This window comes from Meriones unguiculatus, chromosome 7 (genome assembly GCF_030254825.1).
Source record: "Meriones unguiculatus strain TT.TT164.6M chromosome 7, Bangor_MerUng_6.1, whole genome shotgun sequence".
NCBI lineage: Eukaryota > Metazoa > Chordata > Mammalia > Rodentia > Muridae > Meriones > Meriones unguiculatus.
In genome coordinates, this window is record NC_083355.1 from 37,141,623 (window position 1) to 37,167,413 (window position 25,791).

Consider the following 25,791-nt stretch of genomic DNA (forward strand, 5'->3'; position numbering starts at 1 on the left):
AGAGAGGAAAATTAGTACCCTGGATTACGGTTCCTATGCTCAGTTCACTCCATAACGTAATGCTTCAGAGTTCCATGACCCAAGTATCAAGAAATCAAAGACTCAGTTAGAAAGGTCAAAGCTCCATGCTCGGGTCAAAATGGGATCCAACACCGCAGAAGCCTCATGCCCAGCGAACTACAGGCAGAGTGGGGGCATCAGGAAACTCTAGAAGCCAGCAAAAGGGATATCCAAACCAGAAGGAAACCAGCAATCCCACAGACACTTGCACTCACACCAGTTACCTTCATGTCTTTAGTCCTCTGTCTCCCCATATAATGTTAGGGCTCCCTGCCTCACAGCTCATCTCTACTCAACCTATAGGAAGTCAAATCAAGCATCCTAAAGATTTAATTCACAGTAAGAGATGTCAACCACTTGGGACTTAAAGAAGAAAAGTGTTGGCAGGAAAAACTACACAACCGCTTGCTTTCGGGCTAGTAAGAAAGACTCAGAAACAGACATGAGTTTTGTTTCGTTTGGTTTTTAATACCAGAATATTGTTGTGATGTTCTCCCAACTTCTTCTTCTAGTCCCTACTACCTATGCTTAGAATTTTGATATTCACACATGTTTCTCTGAAACCAGCCTAACCTTGCTAGCTCTTGGGCAACATCCTTAGTGACAATTATGAATACAAGATAAATGGCTGCTTACTCTTTTCTTCCTGTGTCCACATGGCTGACTGCTAACCTCCTCCAGGCCTTAGGGGGGGAAAAAGTCCACCCTCTTACAGACCTTCTTGATTACTCTTTGCAAAAAGCATAATTTCAAAAAAATAAAATAAAATCCTGCAGGGTGTGGTGTACACAGCTTTAATTCTAGCTCTTAGGAAGCAGTGAAAGATGAATCTCTGAGCTAGAGGTCATGCTCTATATGGTGAGTGTGAGGCCAGCCAGGGCGACATAGCAAGATCCCATCTCAAAAAACAAATAAATAAAATTTTAAAATATATATTGAGGCAGGAGGACCACAAGCTTGCAGCCAGCTCAGGCTACATGGCATAGACCCTGACTCAATATAAACTATGGGGTAGAAAGCATTCTCTTTATAATTTCTTACTCTAAAATATCTATCACTTAGATCCTTACATTACCTCTGTTAGCAATTATGAAATATGACCTATTACATATTTGCTGAATACCCACATTGCAAATACCTCTACCCCCACTTTTCAGAATGAATGATGCATGAGGACCATATTTTTGTCATTTACTATGGAATCCTCACAGCCTAGAACAGAGTTTAGGACACAGAATGGGCTTCAGAAATATTTGCTGAATTAATGATTAATTAATTCAGTGAAGTAATGAGTGTAATATCAATGGCCAATAGAAAATAAAATTCTTGGTAAAGTTCTCTTCAGAAGATAGTTGTACTTTCAAGGATGGAAAAAAACTACCAGCAGTATTAGTTAAGTCCAGAGGGAATTATTCCCAGCTCAGTGAAGAAAACTTACATTCTAATAGCTGTAAATAGCTTCAGCCAGGCAAGGAAGGTTCTTATCTACCATAATTAAAATGTCAACTTTAATGAAGAGCTAGCAACTCTTTAAAAGTACTTAGCCTAGTATACTGCTTTTATATACAACATGCTCAATTTAAAAATTGGTGGTAACTCTAGCTTTGTAAACTGAAATGTACTTATGCATATATGATAGGTTGATGACATCCAGTAATAAAGTTCTGACAATCAAAGAAAATTTGCAACACTTAAGTGATAAAGGACTGAGTAGAATAAGACCTGTTCTCAAAAGCTCCAAATGTAGTCTAACATGACTTTGATATATAAGAGGCAAGAGGCACATTTGTTGTTGACTTTAATATACTTATCCTACTACTAAATTATATTGTTCAGCTCAACAGCTAGTATGAAGAATCTAACAGAATAGACAGTGTGTCATTACAAGAAGAGTCATTAATAACTTCCGTTTACAAAATGGACAAGAATTGGGAGATGGTGACAATATGAAGGAGGTTTTACAGAAGCAGGCATACAAACAACTAAATTCTTTTTAGAGTGTTCCTAAATTCAGTGAGATATATGCTAGGGAGAGCAATGTCCCCCTAAATCTTCTGCCTTCTTCAATCTGATAGCCTCTCATACTAAGAGCAGACATTAGACAGTACTCAGTCAGGCAAGAGCATCAGCTGATGTACAGACGGACAGACTGACCTCTGAGCCTCCCGGTCGTCTTTAGGGTTGTAATTAGACAGGCAGTCCAGGATGAAAATCTGTCCCCATTCAGTGCACTCGTTCAGAGCTGTGAGCAGTTTGTTGATATTCTGAGGGTTTAGATCAAGAAGGTTGCTGTTTGGGTGAGACTCACTGATCTCAGAGAGCGCTGCTACAGCATTAGCCACCACCTGGGAAGAAAACAGAAACCAAAACGATGACACACAAACACCTCGGCAGGATCACTTCACAGGCCTCTATTCACTTCTGAACAGTTGGATGGAAATAGATGGACTGCTTTCATAACGTGTGCTAAGCCACCAATGATAGCATATACAGCTTCTGAGCAGCGAGGCACTCCAGAATTAAAATAATTCATATATTAGCAGAGTCACAGACAATTCACAACTGAAACATTAAACACTGCAGCAACACTCAAAGCTGTCACTAAAATCAAGACGTAACAAGAGCTATAAAAAGTGAAGCTAAATTTGGTGGTGGCTGATGTCTTTACCTCAAGCCTTTCAAGTTTGGAGCTATCATGGGCTAGCAACAAAGTGAGCGCCAGGCCAACCTGGACTATAGAAAAATAAAGTAAAATCTCAACAAATATTCACATATGTAACAGAAAATTCTAGGCCAAATTTTAAGTGCATGTGGACCACAGGGAGATGACACTGTCAATTATCCAGTATTATCACAGGGCTTAGAATAAGATAAATGGACTTGAAACCAAAATTCATTAGTACACAATGCTAGGGGAACACACAACCTTTGTACCATGTAGTTTTGCTCATTTGAAAACCAGAGGAAATTTAATTTACTTTGCAGATTCATTTTAGCTTGGCAGCATAAGTCCAATGATGTTATGCATTAAGAAGTGTTTATGGGGCCGGAAAGATGGCTCAGAAGTTAAGAACACTGGCTGCTCTTCCAAAGGACAGAAGTTCAGTTCCAGCACCCACATGGCGGCTCACAATTGTGTGCAACTTCAGTTCTAGGGGACTTGACACCTTCATACAGACTATGTGCAGATAAAACACCAACAATGCACATAAAATAAAAATAAATCATTAAAAAGCAAAAAAAAAAAAAAAAAAAAAAGATATTTTTATGCTAGGGATGGTGGTGGCACATGTCTTTAATCCAAGTATTTAGGAGGAAGAAATAGGCATCTTGAGTTTGAAGTCAGCCTGGTCTACTACTGAGTAAGTTCCAGGAGAGCCAGGGCTACAGAGAGAAACCTTGTCTTGAAAATCAAAATCATAAAGCCTTATACAAATTTAAGGTGGTAATTGTTACCATAATTCATCAATTAAAAGCTGTAAATTTTTTTGCACAACATCTCTAAAACTGAAGTACACTTATAATCTATCATGTTTTTTTTTCTGGGCATGGATGCTTTGTCGTATGTACATCCGTGCACCGTGTGTGTGCCTGGTGCCCTTGAAGGGCAGAAGAAGTGTTGGGTCCCCTGGCACTGGGGTTACAGGCAATGGTGACACAGCATGTGGTTGCTAAGAACTGAAGTCAGATCCTCTGAAAGAACAACTGCTCTCAATGGTTAAGCCATTCCTCCAGCCCCCAATCACCCTCACTTTAGTGGAGGATTTTTTTTTAATAGGAATATAGAAACTAATCATATATTTATTGTTAATGAAACTGTAGATTCAATGAAATATGGTATTTCAAATACATCCTCTTCTTTGAGATGGTAAATGAAAAAACTGCCTCAACAAGAAAGTACACTTGTTCCTTAATACACTGATATAGAAATATGTGTAGCTACAAAACAAGGTTAATATTTTAAATCGAAATTACAGACTATTTCTAATACAACTGACAAAAAATATTTAAAGTTATTTTTAAATTTCAAAAGCACTCATAAACAAACACCATAATGAAAATACTACCCTACTGCTGTGTACAGGTGTTTTTAAAAATGTTTTACAGCAACGGTCCAGATGTTAAGATTAGCAATGATAAGGCTGACTATAAATATTTCATAATTTAAATGAGATGTATCAAGAAGTCAGCATCACAAATAATATACTTCAAAAACAATCCTCAAGAATGTTAATTCAGTTGATTTTTACTGAAGTCCCCTGACAAAAGCTTGAGAAACTAAGTTTTACAGTTAAGTTAGCAAGAGAAAAAACATAATAGCTATAACCTATATATCAGTTTTATTAACCACATTGCCAAGGTAATCTTCAGATTATACTAATCATAGAAGAAAGCAGAGAAATCAACTATCTAAGAGACAGTGACTTAGTAGTACACAGTACAATGTAGCAATATCATCATGTAGAGGACAAGGATGGCAGACACAGAATTCTCCTGAGCTATAATTTGGTAATCAAACGAAAAGTCCTAGATGAAAAGAATCAAAGACTTATTTAGTAAATATCATTAGGCCTTTTGTTGCCACAAAGCAAATCAGACCTTCTATATAACCTACAACATACATGAGCTTCTTTGCTCACGTGCCTTTGTTCACTCTATAAATGAGTGAGAGTTAGTAAAACTTCAATGCACAAAGAATGAAACAATGAGCCAGGTGCCGTGGCTGTAATCCTGGCTCCAGGGAGGCAGAGGATCTGACAGTCCAAGGTCAGCCTGGTCTACAAAGTCAGTCCAGGAAAGCCAAGGCTACACAGAAAAGCAAAACAAAGAGTGAAACAAAGTCTGTAAGCCCAGCATAGGAGATGAAGGCAGGAGGATCAGTGGTTCAAAGTCATCGTCAGTCATACAGGAAGTTTGAGACTAGCCTGCAGTACATGAGACCCTGTCTGTTAACAAAGAACAACAGCAACACCCAAACAAACAAAAACCATAACTATTCCTGGGTTATTATTTCCCATTATTATTTTATTATTTCCCATGCATAGCATGCTTGATTAACCTAATTTTAAAATAGGAAAAAAAAAATGTCGTATGTCAACTGCTTATTTTGACTGTTCTGTCCACACATACAATCTTAGTCATCAGTCTAAAACAAATCTCCTACCATAACTGCCATTTCTGTTAATGCATACCTTCCACCCCTGTGAGTCTGTGTGTCTGTGTGTGTGTGTTGCTTAAAGTTAAATACAAGGTTTGGCAGTAGAAAATATAGAAAAGGAGAGCTTTTATAAAAAGAGAAACTGGGAGCACAGAAGGATACTAAAACACATGAGGAATTAGAATCCCCTGTTACCAGTAGTCAATTAGAAATTAAAACAAGTGTGTAATGCAGCCAATGAAGTGTAAGCTCTAACGCTTAAATAGGCAATGTCTACTTATTACCATATCAAAAAAAGAAAGCAAATACTGTAGAGTCGGTCTAATAAAAATATACAGAAAGATCAGATCAGAGGACCATGTTGAACACAGCCTGGGGAGGGAAGAGGTCACTGGTCAAGTCGCCAGCCAAGTGACAGGGCAGATGAGATGCTCTCCCACCCTACACCAAACTTCCCGTTCCTAGAAAACTCCCGGAGGTTGCTCTACCTCTCCACTGTCATCTCCCAATCAATTCAGACTCTTGTGTTTCCAGAAATTACCCAAGCCAAGCCCAAGACGGAGTGTTTTACAGTCTCATGGTGTTAACCCGGGCTTCCCACACTGTGAGGGACCTGCAGTCAGTCAGTCACACCGCCTCTGGGACAGCAGAAGAAAAAGACTGAGTTTCAAGACTGCAAGTGGGCAGCCAGTGTGCACCAGGCTTCTTTTCTGTCAATGTTTCCACTATCTATTATTTTTTTGAAAACGTGTACAATACTGCCTCTTTTTAAAAATAAAATTTAAAGGTAGAGTGAGAAGTTAGAATTTACTTCTCCCCAGAGAACCTTCTCAAAGAACAATACAACATCAGTATATGGACTTAATGAAAGGTCCCCAAAAAACAAGCTCTATCCTGACAGCAAACACCTTAGCATCCCAACAGTGAAGCAAAGATGCGCTTCCTTCATTCACGACATCACTTTAAATCAAAACTGTTACAACAAATCTAATTTTCCTACCTAAGACATTATTTACCTTAGGAACACTGCTATAATCTAGAAAAATTAAGAGCATATAAGAAAAAAAAGAGTTCTTAAGGAAGTTTTCTTTAAAAGTAAATTTATAGCCAAGTGTGGCAGTATACACCTGTAATCCCAGCACTTAGTATGCAGTGGCAGGAAAATTAGAAATTCACAGGCAGCCTTAAAAAGCCTTGTCTCAATCTCAGCACATGGGAGCAGAGGCAGGATCTCTGAGTTTGAAGCCAGCCTGGTCTATAAAGCGAGTTCCAGGTCAGCCAGGAGTACACAGAGAAATTCTGTCTTGAAAAACCAAAAGAAGCCCCCATCTCACAAAAACCAAAGTGGGGAGGGGGGGGAAGAAAGCTTATAAATGGGGAAACTGAGCCTTTGTGATATACAAATTGATTTACAAAACATTGGCATCTAAGACTGGTGAGATGGCCGAGCTGTTTTTCCAGAGAACTGGGGTTAGAGTCCCAGCACTCACAGGAGTGCTCAAAATCACAGCTTCTTCTGGCCTACACACCACATGACAAGAAGTAGGAGAAAGACAGAAGAGGAAAGGGATAAATGAGAGGGGCGAGATGATTGTAGTCAAAATACATGGTCTGTATACATGAAAAGTAATTAATATAGGCCAATATAAACAAAGTTTAATCTAAATTGTATTTTTAAAGTTTTAAAATTAATTTAACATTATTTTATATGAATAAAATTTTGTAAGAATAAAATTTATTCTTTTGACAAGTTCATACATGCTTATATACCTTCTTTTAAATTTTTAAGATTTATTATATACACATCTATACATATATATTTATATTATATATATATATATATATACACGAATGTTTTGCCGACATGTGTATATGTGCACCACATACATGTTTTTGCCCAAGAGGGTCAGAAAAGAACATCAGATTCCCTGAAACTAGAGTCATAGGTAATTGTGAGCCATCACAAGGATGCTGGGAATGGAACCCAGTTACCGTGCAAGAGCAACATATGTTCTTGGCCACTGAGTCATCTCCAGCCCTATAATGCATCCTTGTCAGTCACAATTCCATCCACTTTTTCCACTCCCACTATCATGACCTTTTATCTCTTAAAATATTCTCAAAAGTTTCTTAAAATAGAAATTTGGCCACTGAAAGAGTGGTATTAGCATAAACAGTCAAGAAGCTTTTACCTCAAAGCTAGGCTTTTTCCTCTGTCAACTAGGACACTGTGAGTCAGCTTTAAATAAAGCAGTGAAATAACTAGAGGAAAATGAGGTTATGTGGTAGTCCCAAAAAAGAAAGAAGAAAAAAAGAGTACTATTACCTTCAGTAAGAAACAACCAATGCTAGTACCCAAAGCCAACAGAACTCTGAGTTGTCAGCTCGACTGACATTTTATTCTCATATTAAAAGATTCTGTACATTTGGGAGGCAGAGGCAGGCAGATCTCTCTGAGTTCAAGGCCAGCCTGGTCTACAAAATGAGTCCAGGACAGCTAGGCTACACAGAAAAACCCTGTCTTGAAAAACAGAATAAGGGCTGGAGAGATGACTCAGAGGTTAAGAGCACTGGCTCTTCTTCCAAAGGTCCTAAATTCAATTCCCAACAACCACATGGTGGCTTACAACCATCTGTGAGATTTGGGGCCCTCTTCTGGCCTGCTGGCAGAATACTGTTTAAACAATAAATGAATAAATCTTAAGAAAAAAAGGAGATTCTGAAATCATTTCTGCAAATGTTTCGGTGTTTCCTCTCTAGGAAACCTTCTGGACAAAGGACTGAAAGAATTTTTCTCACGTACCTGACAACCTTTGTTGGTGCAGTGCTGCCACCAAGTGGGACAGCCCGAGAACAGGTGGAACAAAATCACTAAAGCAAAGAATCAGGTAAGGACTCATACCATCCTTAGAGTAGACTACACTTCATAGGAATAGCATACAGATAATGAAAGGCTTATATGTATTCAAAATCTAAACTGTTTTGAAAAAATGAAAATGAAACATTTTCATGACCTAAGTGTGTGAGGTTTGTATACACATACATTTGATTCTTTACATGTATCCATGAAGGTAGTGGTCAGGGGTAGGTTTGGGACTTGAAACAGGCTGGAACCCTGGCTGCATTAAAACAAGCTACATCACACTGAGACAGTTCAGACTCTGAATGCGTGTCTTGAACTGTAACATGGAACAACTTGTACTTCAGACAGACGTGAAAACGAAGTGAAATACTTAAAAAATAAGAGCATCTATCACTGTGCCTGGTATACGGGCAATAAAAATCATATTTCTCTTTCCAAGTAACACAGAACCATAGATCAGCTGATTACGGCCTTTGAAGCTTCTGGAGTGTTTGAGCTGGTGTGCTAACACTCTGTCACTAGGCCTCAAATGTTACTGGCCACTGATGCACTTGGTCTACCTGTTATCTGCCTCTGATGCCACCGATAAAAGGAAAAACAGGGTGCTAATTCTGGCATTTTACTTAAGATTACTTTACGGTAATTATAATCCCGTGTTTAAGATTAAAAATACAGTTAAGGTAAAAAAAAGGAGGGGTTCCAGATCAAAAAGAGGCATCTGTGTATGTTTACTGGCTACCTAAGAATGCCTCTTTCACCTCTGCACTCTGGGCTCCTCTGCAGTCATACATGGAACAGCACCAGAAGAAAGCTCTATTACTATTGAGAAGTCTACCAAGAAGGCAAGACTTTCAGGTTAGCAAGAAGGTGCCAAACTTGTTATCTAATGCTGACCCTGGCTCCAGGTAAGTCTACAATAAACAGACACTCAAACAGTCTAGGAGTGTGCAGAAAAAGGTCTCTCTCAGTGGGAGAGACGACCCAGTGTGTGAGTTTCTCATAAACGTACCAAGTAACCATAATTATTTTGTATATAAGTCTCCTCAAACGTATTTTTAAAACCTCTCCAAATCACCTCTCAATTTGTTATAAAAGCAAGTTAAAAGCTGGGTGTGATGATGCATGCCTGTAATCCCAGCACTTAGGGAGGCAGAGGCACTCAGATCTCTGTGCGTTCAAGGCCAGCCTGGTCTACAAAGTGAGTCCAAGACAGCCAGCTAAAGCTACATAAAGAAACCATGTCAACCACCCCCCCAAAAAACATACAAAAGTTAAGTGTCACCAAACAGTCAGGAGTGATGGCAATCCCAGCACTCATGAAGCTGAGACAGTGAGTCCGACAATTCAAAGCCGACCTAGGCTACATAGTTCTAACACAATCTGGACAGCACTGTGAGAACAAACAATAACAACTTCCAGGAACATTAGTTTACTATATATAACAATATATTAAATTTAAATAAGAACCCACCCAGCAAGGCCTGTTTGAATTACATAAGCCAGGCAATGAGGAAAACAAGATTAGAATATATTGATAAGTGATTTAACCTGGCAATGATACACAAGTCCATTCATTATATCTCCTTGTAAAGTACTATGCACTGAATAAAAAAGTCAGACCTCTCCTCTGTAAAGCTTAGAGCAGATCAGGCAAACTGGGCGTGCATGTTCTCAGCTAATCTGATAGTGATCTTCAAGGACTACCAGGATTTCAAACCTGATTTCCTCAAAAAAAAAAAAACAAAAAACAACAACAAAAAACCCAACCAACCAACCAACCAAACAAACAAATAGAAAAGCTAACTGCTGTGCTCCCAGTCCTCATACCCTAAAATGCGACAGGTTTCACAAGGAAGAACTTACTTGAGTGTAGAGGTACCTTTACCCCTTCAACCTAGAATTGTGCATCAGAGTTAAAATGTATTTTTTTACATCAACTCATTCTTACTTAGCTCCACTGAATATTTAATAGGTTAGAAACCTATTCCCTCTGGAAGAGGGAACATGACATTCTGCCTTTCTGGTTGGTGCCTGGAACGCTTATCACTTCATCTGTCCCTAAGCAGAGGTCAAAGTCGGTTGCTCAGAATGACAGAGCGAACAAACTGCAAACAATGGTACCAGCTAAGCAGTCCATAAAAACAGTATTGCCAGGACTGGCGAGATGGCTTAGCATGTAATGCACTAAAACCTGAGTACCTGATGACCAGAGTTTGAGCCCTGGAACCCAGACGGAGGGAGAAAAGATGTGGGCACATCACGGTACACACGAACCTCACTTCGACACACATGTAGGCAGGCGTGCATGTACACATCTCAACACACACACATCAATCAATCAAAAAGCAAAAACTAGGATTGCCATATAAACTCAATTCTTCATGGAATCTTTTTAAAAGAGTGCCAGGTAGTGCTGCTTGGGAGAGTAAACAAAAATGGGGATTCATCTTTTAACAAGTGTGACGATGCATTATCAGATCCAAGCCCTTTACATCTACTCCCAATCCTAGAAAGTGGCGGAAAGTTCTTGACTGATACTCAGCACAGCATGTACCTTCAGACAATGTCAGTTCTAAGCTTCATCCTTTGTCTTTCTCCGACACTAGAAGGATACTAAGGTGAAGGCCACGGAAAAATGAACAAGTAATATATCAAAACACACATTTCAGCAGATTTTTATGCAGGAAAAGATGGTATCTATTTCAGGTAAATTCGAGATCTCTCTCTATTCATAAAAATTCAACAATAAGAAGATAATTTAATGTTATCTACTGACTATCTCAGTAAAATTTATCTTCAAAGAAATACTGTGCCAAGCAAAAATTCCTTACCAGGCTGTGGTGACCCAGGCCTACGCTGAGGCAAAACAGCAAAACCTTGCCTCAAAGAAAACAAAAGTCAGTGGTGGCACATGCCTGTAATCCCAGCACTTAACAAGTTAAGGCAGCTACATAACAGCTTAGAAGCCATCCTAAGCACACGAAACCTTATTTCAACACACAAAGACAAAAAAAAGTGGGTGACGGCACTTCAAAGAAAGTGGTCAGCAATCCTCTATATTCTTGGTACCAATCACTCAATTTAAATTTAATTCAATAACAATCATTTGGGACCTGCTCTTCTTTTAGCATATGAACAAATATTAAGATGCTAAGAAAGAAATAAACTCCAACTCTGAGGCGAGGATGCAGCTCAGAAATAGTGTACTTACACAAGGTTCTGGGTTTAATCCTCACCTCTGACAAAAGCAAACAAATGGAAATATAAAAAAAATTTAAGTGTTATATTCTAGCTGCTAAGTACATAGAACATAATCATTTTCTACCCTAGAGTTCTTTGAGAGTAAAATAGTTGGTCAATAAAGATCACTTTGATCCATTTTTATTTTCATACAAGAAATTACCATAAATGACTATCTGAAAAACTAATCTTAAAAACATAGTATCACCTAGGGGTATGAAGTATACAATCTATACATTACACAAAACTATTTTCCACAACTACCCTGTAGTTAGCATCTCAAAGACAACACATGTGTTAAGCATGCCTTGGAAAAAGTTCATTTTAAATGATGCTCTCTTTGTAAAAGCACAATGTATTACCATTGGGTTTGAATCTGCTATGAGATCCCGTAGAGAATCCAGAAATCCCTGATCTTCCACCATCTGGGCATTGATATCATGGAGTTTTGCCACACAGACTGCTGCAGTTTTCCGAACATAGGGGTCTTCATCCTTCAAACACTTGCGGAGGGGTTCACAGAGATATTCTGTAATCTTGTCCACCCGGATGCACCCCATGGTTCTAACTGCTAAGGCTCGTATCAAAGGATTAGGATCTTCACAGTCCTACGAAGAAAAGCCAACCGCATGAATACAAGGTGATTACAAGTAAACACTCCAGTCAACAGAAACCACAAGCTTCTAGTATATTCTACATGAAAAAGTCAATCTCACGCTCTTCCTTCCTTTCCTAAATAAAGGTCTGAATTATCTACTCAAGAGGCTAGCAGGAAATTTTTTTTTAAAAGACATTTATCAGGGCTGGAGAGGTGGCTCAGAGGCTAAGAATACTCGTTCTTGAAGAAGATCCAGGTTTAATCTCAGAATCCACATGGCAGCTCACAACCACCCATAACTCCAGTTCCAGGGGATCTGATGCCCTCTTCTGACCTCCATAGGCACCAAGCATGTACGTGGTACACAGACACACACATACACAAAACGCTCACACACATTAAATAAATCTAAAATAAAAGGTTTATTTATGAATGTATGCAGGTAGGCACATGCTTACTGGTATGTACATGTCCACAGAGGCCATAAGAAGGTGTCAGAGCCCCTCCTGCAGCAGCACTTCCTAATCCTCAGGTAACAATATGACCATATGTCCAACCTTCATCAGCAAGTTACTAAGAGAATGAGGAACTGCCCAACCTCCATTAGCCTTGGAGGGTAAACATGAGGTTTCACCTGGCAAGGATGAAACCTTTCTTTTACTCATCTGGCAAGGATGGACATGTACCAAGCCCCATTACCAGAAGGCTTGCCATATGGTTGCATTGTCTCTGGATGCTGCATGCTGGTATACAGAATGCTTACAATATGAACACTGGGGCTCCCTGCCAGACTTCCCTACAGGACTCTGTCCCGTGAAACACAAGCTGCTTAACTGCAATGCAGACACAAACTACATCCAAAGTCACTTCTGAAAAGGTTACGTGAGATCAAGAAGATGGAGTCCTTGGGAGAGCTACCTTCACGAAGCTGTTGACAGCCATGATGGCCATGTCTGGCTGACTCTTGGCATAGTTCATCAGGTAGAGGTACACGAGCTTCTTGAGTTCCAGGTTGTCAGTCTGCATACAGTTCACCACATCTGGGAAGAGCGAGCTAAGGAGAGAAGAGGAAAACAGGAAGCAGTGAAGCAACATCAGTGCTAAGCTTTACACAGAGGATGAAGTGACAGCCTTTGATTCCAGAAAGATTTGACGAGAAGGCAGCAGTTCAACGGTGATAGCTCATTTTGTATGACAATAAGTAACTAAAAGAATAAAAATAGCCAGGTGTGATGGAGCACACCTTTAATCCTGGTACTTGGGAGGCAGAGGCAGTTGGATCTCTGTGGGTTTAAGGCCAGACATATCTACAAAGTGAGTCCAAGAGGCCAGGGTTCTTGTTACACAGAGAAACACTGTGTTGACAAAAAAAAAAAAAAAAAAAGTATGAAGGCACTATTAGCTGCCAAGCCTCTAAACTGTAGAGCATAGGTTGACCTTAAGGCCTTGTGCATGGTACCAAAGTGCTTTACCACTGATCTCCAGCCTCAGCCCTCTCAATAGTTTTTGTGGAGGGGAAAAAATTTGAGAGCAACAGAATAAGCCTGACAAATGCATTACCACAAACGATGGTACGAGCATCATCTTGGTTCACATATGCCCTAAAACCTCATCCCCATTCCTGACTAGTTGCTCTGGAGTCTTTCAGTGATGGAAATAAAGCCCAGGGGCTCACTAGTGTTGGGGAAGTGCTCTGCCACTGAGCTATATTCCAAACCCCAGAATTATTTTAAAGTGAATCACAGACGGTGTGTTTCTTACTGAGCTACATGCCCAGCATTTGGCTCTGAGACAGGGTCAGGCTATGGTGTTCTGTGAATGAAGTAGGCATTTCTTTCTTTATAGGAGAATGATAAATTATGAAATGATGGCTAGTTGGGAAGTGAAAAGAACTTTTGTATTCAATTATGCCTCAGTTTATAAATGCATAGTGTTTTTAAAAAGTAAATAAATTCATAAATTTTATGAACTTATTATGTAGACCAAGGGACCTTGAACTCACTATTCTCCTACCTCAGCTTCCCAAGTGCTGGGACTTCAGATGTGCATCACTGCAACCAGAGTACATCATGTTAGTTCATCTATAATAATTTAGGCACACTCTAAGAGCAATTTTCTATATCAATTCACTATGATATCAAAGCACTCTAACAGTTATACTTTTTTTTTTCCCCAGACAGGATATCTCTGTGTAGCCTTGGCTGTCCTGAACTTGCTTTTGTAGACCAGGCTGGCCTTGAACTCACAGTGACCTGCCTCCCTCTGCCCCCCAAGTGCTGGGATTAAAGGTGTGCACCACCATGCGCAGCAACACTTATAACTTTTATAATCCCAAGTCCTTGTGAACCTATATTTATTTTCAAGTGTTTCTGAGCTTTCTCAGATGTTCAAGTTCTAAATTCCAGTCAAGATCAGTCATTTCTTCAGGATATCCTGATTTTCTTTTGGTAAAATTCATGAATTTATTTACTTTTTAAAAGCACTACGCATTTACAAACTGAGGCATAATTGAATACAAAAGGTCTATTCACTTCCCAACTAGCCATCATTTCATAATTTATCATTCTCCTATAAAGAAAGAAATGCCTACTTCATTCACAGAGTACCATTAGCATAAAAGGATTGAAGTTCCAAGTTTGGATTACAAAGTAAGCTGTACTTTAAAAACAGAAGTTAACTATAAAGTCATCAAATAGCCTTCCCAAAGCTTTATTAAAATACTTGGCAGAGCCAGGTGCCATGGCCCACACCTGTAGTCCCAGCACTCAGGGAAGCAGAGGCAGGAGGATCTCTGTGTTCGAAGCCAGCCTGGTCTACAAAGCAAGTTCAGGACATTCAGCACTATACAGAGAAACACTGTCTTGAAAAACAAGCAAAACAACAACAACAAAAACCAAAATGTCAGTATATTTCACAGAGTATAAGTCTTGTGAAGTTTTTCTTTTTTCTAAGAGAATGTGTACAGCCAGGTGTGGTGGCGCATGTCTGTAATCCCAGCACTCAGGGAGGCAGAGGAAGGCAGTTCTCTGTGAGTTTGAGGCCAGCCTGGTCTACAAAGCAAGTCCAGGACAGCCAAGGCTACACAAAGAAACCCTGTCTATAAAAGGAAGAAAAAGAAAAGAAGAAAAGGAGAAAGAGGAGGAGGAGAAGAGAATGTGCAAATGCAGAGAGGCTGCAAAAGCAGCCAATAATTGTAAACGTTATTCAATAGTATGCTTACTATCCTAAGTAATGGGAATAGCCCACACGAGAAGACTGAAGCTGGGCATACAGGTGCATACTTATAACCCTAACATCTGGGAGACTGAGGAAGGAAAACTGCAAGTTCAAGGCCTGTCTGTGATTCAGGAAGAGTTCCAAGCCAGCCTCTGCAATGTAGTGAGACACTCTCTTGAAATAGGAGGAAGAGGGCTGGGGAGGACTGTAGTGATGAAGGGTTTGCCTAGCATAAGCAAGGTCCTACCTAGTTCAATCCCCAGTGCCAACAAGAGAAAATCACATGAAGTGTCAAAGGTTTATTTTTATTACTTTAAGTGAAAAAAACTAACACCTCAAAATTTTCTGTTTGTTGGTTTGTTTCCTTTCTGAATGTCAGTAGGTATGACCCACGTAACAAAAGTTTTCTGGAGAACTCAGGGAAAATAGATGCTGAAGGAAGGGATCTTGAGACCAAAAAGCTAAGAGCTGTCCTTCTGAGCAACAGAAGCCCAGATAACAGTGGTGGGACAGAAGACAACTCAGCATCTTCACATGCTCCTGATGCCCTGAGGCAGGTTTCTGCCAGTCCTGTCTCGCATGGTAGCTGCTGTTATGCAGACTTCAAGGATCAGTAAAATTTCCTAAGAGGCCAAAGTAATAAATATTTTAGACTTAGTAGAGCAAGAATCCACCTAAATTAACAAGTATAAGCCCCTTGTTTACACATTCATAAATCTCTATAGCATCTGGTTAAGTAGAGACAGCTGGATTCTCACGCTACTAACTCTGCTGTTGAATGTTTACATTAAGAAGAAAATTCAGCTTCATATAAATATATGACTCAGAAAATGAATAGTGTATTTTCAAATAAATGGATACCGTCCTCTCTCTCTCACTCACTCATTCTTTCTCTCTCTCTCTCTCTCTCTCTATATATATATATATATACATATACATATTTAATTTTATTTGTAGTAGTGTTCTGCCTGCATGTATGTATGTACACTACATGTATGTCTGAGGTCAGAAGGTGCAGGGAGTTCTGGACCTCCTGGATGCTGGAAACTGAATCTAGGTCCTTTGCAAGAACAAGTACTCTTAACCACTGAGCCTCCAGCCCCTTAATCACAATATATTAAAAACATAGCTTCAACACACACATACACACACACTCTTTTTAGGAAAGAAAAAAAAAATAGGCTGTAGGATGGCTCAGCAAGTCGAGTGTTTGCACATGGGCCAGATGATCTGGGTTTAATCCCAGGATTCCACAGGTGGCAGGGAGAGCAGACTTGAGAGCGGTCCCCTCACTTCTACAGGCAAGCACACACACATAAATAAACAATACACCTCTCCAAAGAATAAAACTCTACTGCAGCATGAATGCAGTCCTAAATGAAACTCTCCTTTTTCTCCTAACTTCTCTTTTTCTTGGTAGTGAAAACAATGACTATCCCAGGCAGCACCAGTGTCTGGGCTCACAGTAAGGTACTGGCACGTCCACCTGCCACTGCTTACTGTCATCTGAAAAGCTCAGAACGGTGACAGAGGAAAGTGCCTCCATGTACTGTAAGAGAAGCTTTGATCTCACGGACCTGAGGGAGAACCTCAGAAGGTTGTGGAGCCTGCACCTTAAACAGCCGCAAGTAACAACAGGGAAGGGAATTTTGGTAGTGTTGGTTTTCACCTCGAATCCAACAACACAACGTAGCTGTAAAGCTGAGAGCACTGGCTTAAACCAACTAACTAGTATGTGAGCTCAGTATATTTTTATCATCTTCTAAAACCTCAAGCAACAGATCTGTAACTGTGCCAGGACCAGAGATGATTTATGTGAAACCTGTATGCAACAAAAAACCAATAAAATACTCAGGTCAGAGCTAATATAAAAGTACATATACTTCCTTGTGGTGTTTTCAAGGGGACAAGCCTATTTTCACAGATTCTAGAAGTTTGGGGTTTTTTGAGACATTGTTGCTATGTTGCCCAAGTTAGATGCCCAACACTGATCAAGGCATCCTGCTGCCTCACCCTCTCAAGCAGCTGGGAGTATAGTCATGCACAACTGTACCTCAGCAGTCTATGATCTTATATAGGACAGCAGTAAGGGCTGCAGCATGGGATCTGGCTCTACGGGGCAACACACATTCCCCTTACCTAACATCCTTTCCCACGGTCATAGCAGCAATCACTTTCTTCACAGCCTCCTTCCTCTTTTCTTTCTTTTCATTGTTGAGTTCAGCTTTTAATTCAAAGATTTCTCCTAAAAGAGATGAGAACAAATAGGTATGGTCTCCGGACTAGAGCATGGGCAGAAAACTGCAATATGAAATAACACCAGGATAGCAAGGCAGACACTGAAGTAAAATTATTTTAGAATTATAAGAAACGTGCCCCAGAATATTAACTGACCCACTGACAAAGACTCCATCAGTAAATTCTTAAAGCCTTTTAAATCATGGTCTTTAAAAATACAGTGGTGGTGCACACCTTTAATCCCAGCACTTAGAGGGCAGAGGCAGGCAGATCTCTGTGAGTTCTGGGCCACACTGGTCTACAGGGTGCGTTCAGGACAGCCAGAGCCATACAAGAAACCCTGTCTCAAAAACAAAACAAACAAACAAAAATGCAATGCAGACTTTTCTTTAGAAAGCTAAGAGCAAGAAAAAGTGAACTTCACTACAACAGAATAAGGAACAGTATCAGAGGGATGTAAATGTAAGGTAAGGAGCTGGCTTAGACATCAGTGTTTACAAACTAAGAGATACAACTTTACAGATAAATATATTTGGCTCAAAAGTCACAGTTTATTAGTTACAAAATTGGGCTTAGCATCCCCCTCCTCTCTCAAAATTAATTAATTAATTAAATTTTGCCTGCATGTATGTCTCAGAGGGCAGAAATGGGTGTTGGATATCTCGGAACTGGCATTATGGACAGTTGTGAGCCATTAGGTGGGTGCTCAGAACTGAAACCAGGTCCTGTCCAAGAACAAGTGCCCTTAGCTGAGCCATGACTCCAAGCCCCCGGCATTTACTTCCAAGCTCCAGTTACCAGCACCCACATGGTAGTTCCAGGGAACCCGATGCCCTCTTGGCTCTGCAGGCACCAGGCATATATATATCCATACAGAAAACACTCACACACATAAAAATAATAATTTTTTAAAGGACAACTTTTGGGCGCCAGGTCTCCCCTTCCACTTTGTTAAGGCAGTCTTGTTTCTGGGGCTGTGCTATGTGTACTCTGCATGATTCTCCTGTATCCATCTTCCATGCTGAAGTAGGAATAAAGGGATTACTGATGCACACGACACCATATTCAACTTTTCTATGTGGGTTCTGGGGATAGAACCCATTTGGTCAGGCTTGAAGAGTAAGCACTTTTCCCTACTGAGCTGTCTCACTGGACTAAGAGATGTTCAAAAGTATCAACGCTGTGACTCTAGTGTGGCCCAAATGAACTGAACTGCCAAGAGCTCTTAGTTCATAAGTGATCCTAATATACAACCACAGTTAAATAAAAAAAGAAGTCAGTCTAGTGCTATAGTAGCATGGCTGGTATGGGGTAATAGTCCACTGTCTAATAGGATTTGAAGTCCATTCACAGGAGGGCATTCATGCTTAGCATTCATGTGGTGGTTTGAATGAAAATGTCCCCATAGACTCACATGTTTGAATACTTGGTCCCCAGTTGGTAGAACTGTTCGGGAAGGATTAGGGCATATGGTCTTTGATGGCAGAAGTGTGTCACTCAAAGAGGGCTTTGAGGTTTCAAAAACACCATCCCCACTGTTCCCTCTCTGCTTCCTGTTTGTGGATCTGGATGTGAACTCTCAATTGCTGCACCAGTGCCACACCTGCCTGCCTGCACGCCATGATTATTAATGGGACCTTCTTTGGACTGCCAGCTCCCAAATATGACACAGAGACTTTTTATTAATTATGAAAATGCGCCCTTCAAGGCTTAGGCTTGTTCCCAGCTAGCTGTCAGCACTTAAAGGAACCCATTTATATCACGCTACCTTCCACCATGGGCCTCGTTGTTACTGCTCCTCGTTACTGCTCCTAAGTACCAGCACCTGCTTTTTCCTTCTTATCTGGTTGAGTCTCCCATGCCTCAGATTCTTTCCCAGGGTTTCCCTCTCTGCCCAGATGTCCCACCTATTCCCTCCTGCCTCAGCTATTGGCCATCCAGCTCTTTATTAAGCCAATCAGGAGGTGTTGGAGTGTTTACAAAATATGATGCACCATAACATACGATGGTGATAGACTCCTATCCCTCTGGAATGTAAGCTCCAAAGAAATCCTTCCTTCTATAAGCTGCCTTGTCATGTTATGTTGTCATAGCAATGGAAAAGTAACTAACAGTACTGGAAACATGGTCAAAAGCCCATGGCCCTAGTGGACAATCTATCCCTGTTACCCTGCTGACTGAGCATGTTGTCCAGCTGCCTTCCTCATATTTACACTTATACTCAGAGATCAGCATTGTTCTCAACCTGGGTCAGAAAAGCTTGTTCGAATTAGGTACTGGTTAATGCAGACAGTCAAATTATTCAGAGTGCTGAGAATGAGTGACTGAGTCCTCAGTCCTAACTAGAGCACGTATAGAAACCACCTCACCTGCTCCATGTCTCAGAAAACAGCTCAGAAAAACGGGTAGTGGAAACGGTGTATGAGCTGGAGGGTGGGGAGGAGGGCTGTGAAATGCTGTTTCTTACATGAGATGGCCACTGCCTTCATTAACTCACAGCACCTAGGGTCATGTGCTCAATAACAAGGCAGTCAACATTAAAGCATGGATGGGGCAGATTCACAAGGCTGGCACCCTAGTTTGGTGGCTACTGGTAGGTAATGGAAGCTGGAAGAGAGAGAACAATTTTTCTTTGGGCATGTGGCCACTGGCAGATTGTCCATGCTCTACTAGATGGCCCCTTACTCATGGGTATGAGGGCACCACTAATTAGATTCAGCGGATGAATTAATTAATTAAGGCCATGAAGTTGGGAAGGGGACATGTTAGGGAGAATTGGAGGGGGAAGTGGGTGTTGGATGTGAACAAGATACATTACAGATATTTATTCTCAATAAATATATATGGGCTGGTAAGATGGCTAAATGTTAAAGGTGTTTCAGAACCTACATGGTGGAGAGAAGCAACTTCTGAAAGTTGTCCTCTGACTTCCTCATGTGCTATGGCACACATGCACATGCGCGCACACACTAAATAAAAAAATAAATATTACAAAAATCAGTACCCTGGAGAATACTTTAATAAGTTAGTGGGCTGTAAGGTCTCAGCCTAATCAATTCAATGAAAGTCAATGTGGCCCAGCATAGAAGCACATGTCTGTAATCCTAGCATTCAGGAGGCAAAGGCAGGAAGGCAGAGTTCCACAAGTTCAAGGCCACTGTGGTCTGCTTAATAAGTTCAGGCCATGTAGGGCTACCTGAGATCCTGTCTCAGAAAACCAGAGGAGGAAAAAATGAAGCTTAAGATGATACAAACTAGGGTCATTTCTAAAGGCCCACTTTTGAAAGACTACTCAAAAAGTGTCAAAGATTGTCACCACTATTTTAAGGCCCTATCTCTAGCCCCACCTGCTTTCAGAACACAGGGGACAAAAGAAAATGGCAATGGTCCTAGTCGAACAAAGGAGAGGGAGAATGGAAGGAGGGCTATCCCACACCACCATTTTCATGAGAAAAGGCAATAACCCTCATCAGACAGAGGAGGGGGGATAAAAAGAAGGCTACCCTGTACCGTCACACTCAGGGCTACTCCCATTTCTCCCTTCTATAGACAGCCCCACCTTTTGCCGTTGTTTGTTTTGTTTGCAATGGGGTCTTGCTATGTAACCCTGGCTGACCTGGAATTCCCAATGTAAGCTAAGCTGATCTCTTATCAAATAGGTAATCCTGCCTCTGAGTTCCGAGTGCTGGAATCACAGGTGTGTACCACTTCACCCACCTTTCCCATCTATATCTTCAAACATGACTGCAAATACTGCCTCCTGTCTACTACCTTCTAGACTGTTCTCAATGTTCATTTTACCTAGACGTCATCCACCAGTCAGCACAATATGTGGTCTCCCTGAAGCCCCTGACAGGAAATATACTGACAAGAGACATAAAAAATGGAGCACAGAAAAAGCTTATTTCATCAATATCAATCCCCAACAGGCAGGCAAATTGTTCTAAAAATCTATTCCATTTAATTGACAGCTACAAAAATAACACCGGCAGAAAGGCTAGGCCTTTTAAAGAGTCATTCTCTTTACTGAGCCGTGTGCTGTCAAAGGTGGCTCTCAGGGCTCCCATCATTTAGTTCTGGAACAGTGAAGGGCAAACAGCAGGGATTCAGAGAGTCTGAACTGTGAGCAGCAGCAGGAGCTGCAGAATTGAAACAGGATGTAACTGAAATTATTCCAGAACCAAGCATAAATTTAAAGAATCTGCTCCAAAGGCGGTTCTGGTAGGCGTCACAGGAAGCGAAAGGAACATAGTCTATCCAATTTTGAAAAACATGATATTATCTAGCAGGGATTCAATTTGTACATTCCAAACTTTTATAAAATGTCATTTGTGCCCTTTACAAGAAAAAGTCTGATGAATTAGGTGAATTTTTAAAACCTTAAAAAATAAAAAATAAATAAATAAATAAAAAGGGGGCCAGGTATGGTGGTGCACTCCCTTAATCCTAGCACTCAGGAGGTAAAGGTAGGCAAATCTCTGTGAGCTCAAAACCAGCCTGGTCTACAGAGTGAGTTCCAGGACAGCTAGAGCTACATCCCTGTCTCAAACAACAAAAGCCTTTCTATGCCATTATAGACAATATACTGGTCAAAGAGTAATCACATATGCAAATGATTTGGTAGTTAGCTCAAACAGTAACAAGGAGTTAATGGCTCTCTCTGTGGGGTTTTTATTACTGTGTGTGAGAGATCTATGTGGGCGAGAGTGCCCTAGGAAGTGTATGGAGGACTGAGGACAACTTTGTGGAATTGGTTCTCTCCTTCCTTCTTTAGAGATCAAACTCGGGTTGCCAGCCTTATTCAGCAAGCACCTTTACTGGATGAGCCATTTCAGTGGTCCTGTTTGATTTCTGAGACAGTATCTTGCTATGTAGCCCAATCTAGCCTCACAAGCTTCCTGCCTCAGCCTCCTAAGTACAGAGATTCTAGGCATGTGTTACCAGGCCAGCAGGCCAGTGGTTACTGTGAGACCTAAATGATAAAGACAGAGAAGAAACTGAATGGATCTAAAGATAGGCACTAGGAGAACCAAAGTATCTTGCATGCACACATTTTATTACCCAACTCCACTCCTTCCACAAGTCCACTCCTTCTACCAAGCACTGTCAGCAGCTAAGAGGTTCTCTGTATTGGCCACACATAAAAAATCTGTAGAGCTTTCGAAATCTCAATATTCAGCCCGGTATGGCAATGTATGTTCATAATCCCAGTACTTGAGAGGATGTCAGGAGAGAGTAGTCTAGGCTTGGGGTACATCACAAGATCTAGGACAACCTGGCTATGGTAAGACTCTAACTCAACAGTAAATAAAACAGATTCTAGATAGGAAAGATGAGAACAGAGGCTGGAGAGGTGACTCAGAGGTTAGGACTACTGGTTGCTCTCCCAGAGGACCTGAATTTGATTCCAGTACTGACATGGCATCTCACAACCAGCTTTAACTCTACTTCCCAGGGAATCTGATTGTCCTCTCCAGGCCTCCATAGGCACCAGACATGCATGTGGTGCACACACACACAACAGGTAAGCTATCCATACACATTAAATAAAATAACAATAAACAATTTTTTAAAGGAAGATTACCCTAACATCACACCATGGGCTTTCAATGCACTTGCAAATACCACACACACACACACACACACACACACACACACACACTTAAATTAAAAAAAAAAATCAATCTTCAAACTGTATTTATCCCCCAGTTATGATTTTGTCACATTATTTATAATTCTTTACACAGAGAAACTTTTTTCTTACACCATTTAAAGTTGCAAACATAATGCCTCTTCAGCCTTGAATATATAACTTGTGTTTTCTAAGGATAAGGAACTTTCCTTATTTTAATAAAAGTGTTAATATTAAATTATCAACATACCACCATCATCATCTAATCCAAACAGACTTGCTCAACACTCCATGCCGTTCCCACCTCTGAGGCAGCATTCGGCTTAAGAATATGCACTACATTTATTGTAATGTCTGTTTAGCCATTACTCTAAAGCTATTTTTATGAAAATATTTTTGTATTTAAGATAGAGTCTCACTGTATAGTCCTGGCTGGCCTGAAACTATGTAGATCATGATGGCTCTGAACTCACAGCAACCCACCTGCCTCTGCCTCCCAAGGGCTGGGTTATGCTAAGATGTTTTAAGTACAGGGCCCTTATTAGAAGCAGCTCCAGTTCACCATGGGTTTTCTGCACTGCAATAAGGTTATGAATTTCTGGTAAGCTGACCTCTTAGAACACCACACCAAAGGCAAATGGTGTTCTTTTGACAACTTGTTAGTGATGGTAGCAATGACTAATATGGTTAAGGTTCTAAATGTCATTATTTTTGTTGTTGCTTAGATTTGTGCACGCGCGTGTCTGTGAATGCTTTGCCTAGCATCCACGGAGATCAGAAGAGGACACAAGATTCCCTGGAACCTGTGAGCTACTGACCCCAGGGCTTGTGCATGAACAGGTGCAGCACTGAGCCATCTCTCCAGTCCCGAATGTCAGATTTTGACACTAAACAACTAGTATTCTTCATCTCTGTAGTTACTAATTTGTGGAAAAACTTTGGAATCCTGCCAATACCCTGTTCCTCGTCAAACTTCCCACTTGCTAATTTTAGCATCATACGACCCTTACCTGAACTCTGACTTATACTAAATATAATCATACATGTATTCATTATATTCTATGGGCTATAATCCATTACTTTGATCACCATTTTTGTTGCTTAAATTATCCAAATTTGGCCACTGAAAACCCCTTAAAGGTGTGGGAGCCATGATTTCCCATCATTTTCTAAACATTTCCTTATTTAGAAGACACTCACCTACAACTTGACACATCCCCAGAATCAGTAATTGCCCAAAGAGTTCTGGTTGCTTTCAGTGAAAGATGTTACTTATTTTTGTTTTTTCAAGACAAAGTCTCTCTTTATAGTCCTGGCTGTCAAATTCAGAGATCTACCGCCTCTGCCGCCAGGTGCTGGGATTAAAGGCGTGTGCTACCACTGCCTGGTTGAATAATGTTATTTAGAGATCAAGACTGAATTTTAGGAACCCTCTGCACCTACTCTGACTTAGTGGAAACTGGGGTACATAACCAATAACTCCACTGGTGTTAACATGCTAAGCAAAGTGTGCACAGTACAAACACACTAGAGAACATTTCAAGGTAAACAGACAGCTCTGATGGAAGGGCCGTCCAAACCTCCAGAAATGAGCCATCTGGAGACAAGACGGGAAGTTAGATTTTCCAAGAAGAAGCCTTAGTTAATAGGCCCACATGCAGGGGTAAAACCCAGTATTAGATTACTGACCACAAAGGCAATTCAAGAAATAAAGTCAAGACCAGAGGTGTAGCTCAATGGCAGAGCACCCACCCTAGTGCTACTTTGTGGAAGGCCCTAGATTAGACCCTCAGGCTTGGAAAGCAAGCACACAAAATCCCCTACACTTTAATAACTTATTCAAATATCACTATTTGCAGAAGCTTCAGATTCCCAATGAGACTGCAAACGCATGTGTTAAAGAGTCAGAACATTCTACCTGGGGGGTCCAACCCAGCAACTGAACTGAACAATCTGAAGATTTGACAAGGCTCTCCTACTTACCCTTCTTATTGGTTGTGAAGTACTTGGAGTCAGTCATGATTCTGGATCTTCAGCGTGTACCTACAGTAAGAGTAAAGAATACTGTTACCCCAAGTTACATGTCTCCAACAAGGCATGTGACTAATTTTAAGAACATGGATATTGGAGAATGTCTGATTTTTAACAAAATGAGTACTTTCTTCCTATTACCACCAGCATTTGTAGTTCAAGCAGCATAGGAAATAAAAACTGCACCTTGGCTGGGCAGGGTTGGCGCCTCTGTGCCCGGCTTCTCGGTAACTTTCTAATCAGGAAAATCTGGTGACTTCCCTGCCTCATCGTGGAGTCATTCAAAACATGTGTTTCAAAGCTGCCAAGCTTAAAGGTGAAAACAGTTCTGCCAACCTATTAGGTACTGCTCTCAGGAAAAATAAGAACCCTGCCCTACTCCCAGCACCTGGGGGAGAGGCAGAAAGACCAAGAGTTCAAGGTCTTCCTCAACCCTCAACGGGGCTGGAGAGATGGCTCAGAGGTTAAGAGCACTGTTTGCTCTTCCAGAGGTCCTGAGTTCAATTCCCAGCAACCACATGGTGGCTCACAACCATCTATAATAAGATCTGGTGCCCTCTTCTGAGATGAGTCCGGAGTACACAAGACCCTGTCTCAAAAACAAAAGGAAAGAAATGAAAGAACTAGGAACCATGAACACCATGTAGAATACAGAAATTGTTTTTGGCATTTGTCACATAGAGGTTTGCATTAATGTTTTCATGTCTTTCTAGCAAAAAGAAAAAAAATCAGAGAAGGCTATAATCAATCCACTC

The 25,791-nt window shown here is 40.7% G+C and overlaps 1 protein-coding gene across 3 annotated transcripts in view; it reads right to left on the reverse strand.

The window, feature by feature from the left end:
- Ap2b1 (adaptor related protein complex 2 subunit beta 1) overlaps positions 1–25,791 on the reverse strand; it is a 108,012-nt gene that overhangs the window by 77,911 nt on the left and 4,310 nt on the right. For all 3 annotated transcript variants that reach the window (XM_021649020.2, XM_021649017.2, XM_021649018.2), the window contains exons 2-6: positions 24,989–25,048; positions 17,275–17,380; positions 12,838–12,973; positions 11,684–11,929; positions 2,215–2,405 (exon numbers count right to left, since the gene is read on the reverse strand). In XM_021649020.2, the coding sequence (XP_021504695.1) occupies positions 2,215–2,405; positions 11,684–11,929; positions 12,838–12,973; positions 17,275–17,380; positions 24,989–25,025 (716 nt within the window). In that variant the 5' untranslated portion in view covers positions 25,026–25,048. The remainder of the gene's footprint in view (positions 1–2,214; positions 2,406–11,683; positions 11,930–12,837; positions 12,974–17,274; positions 17,381–24,988; positions 25,049–25,791) is intronic.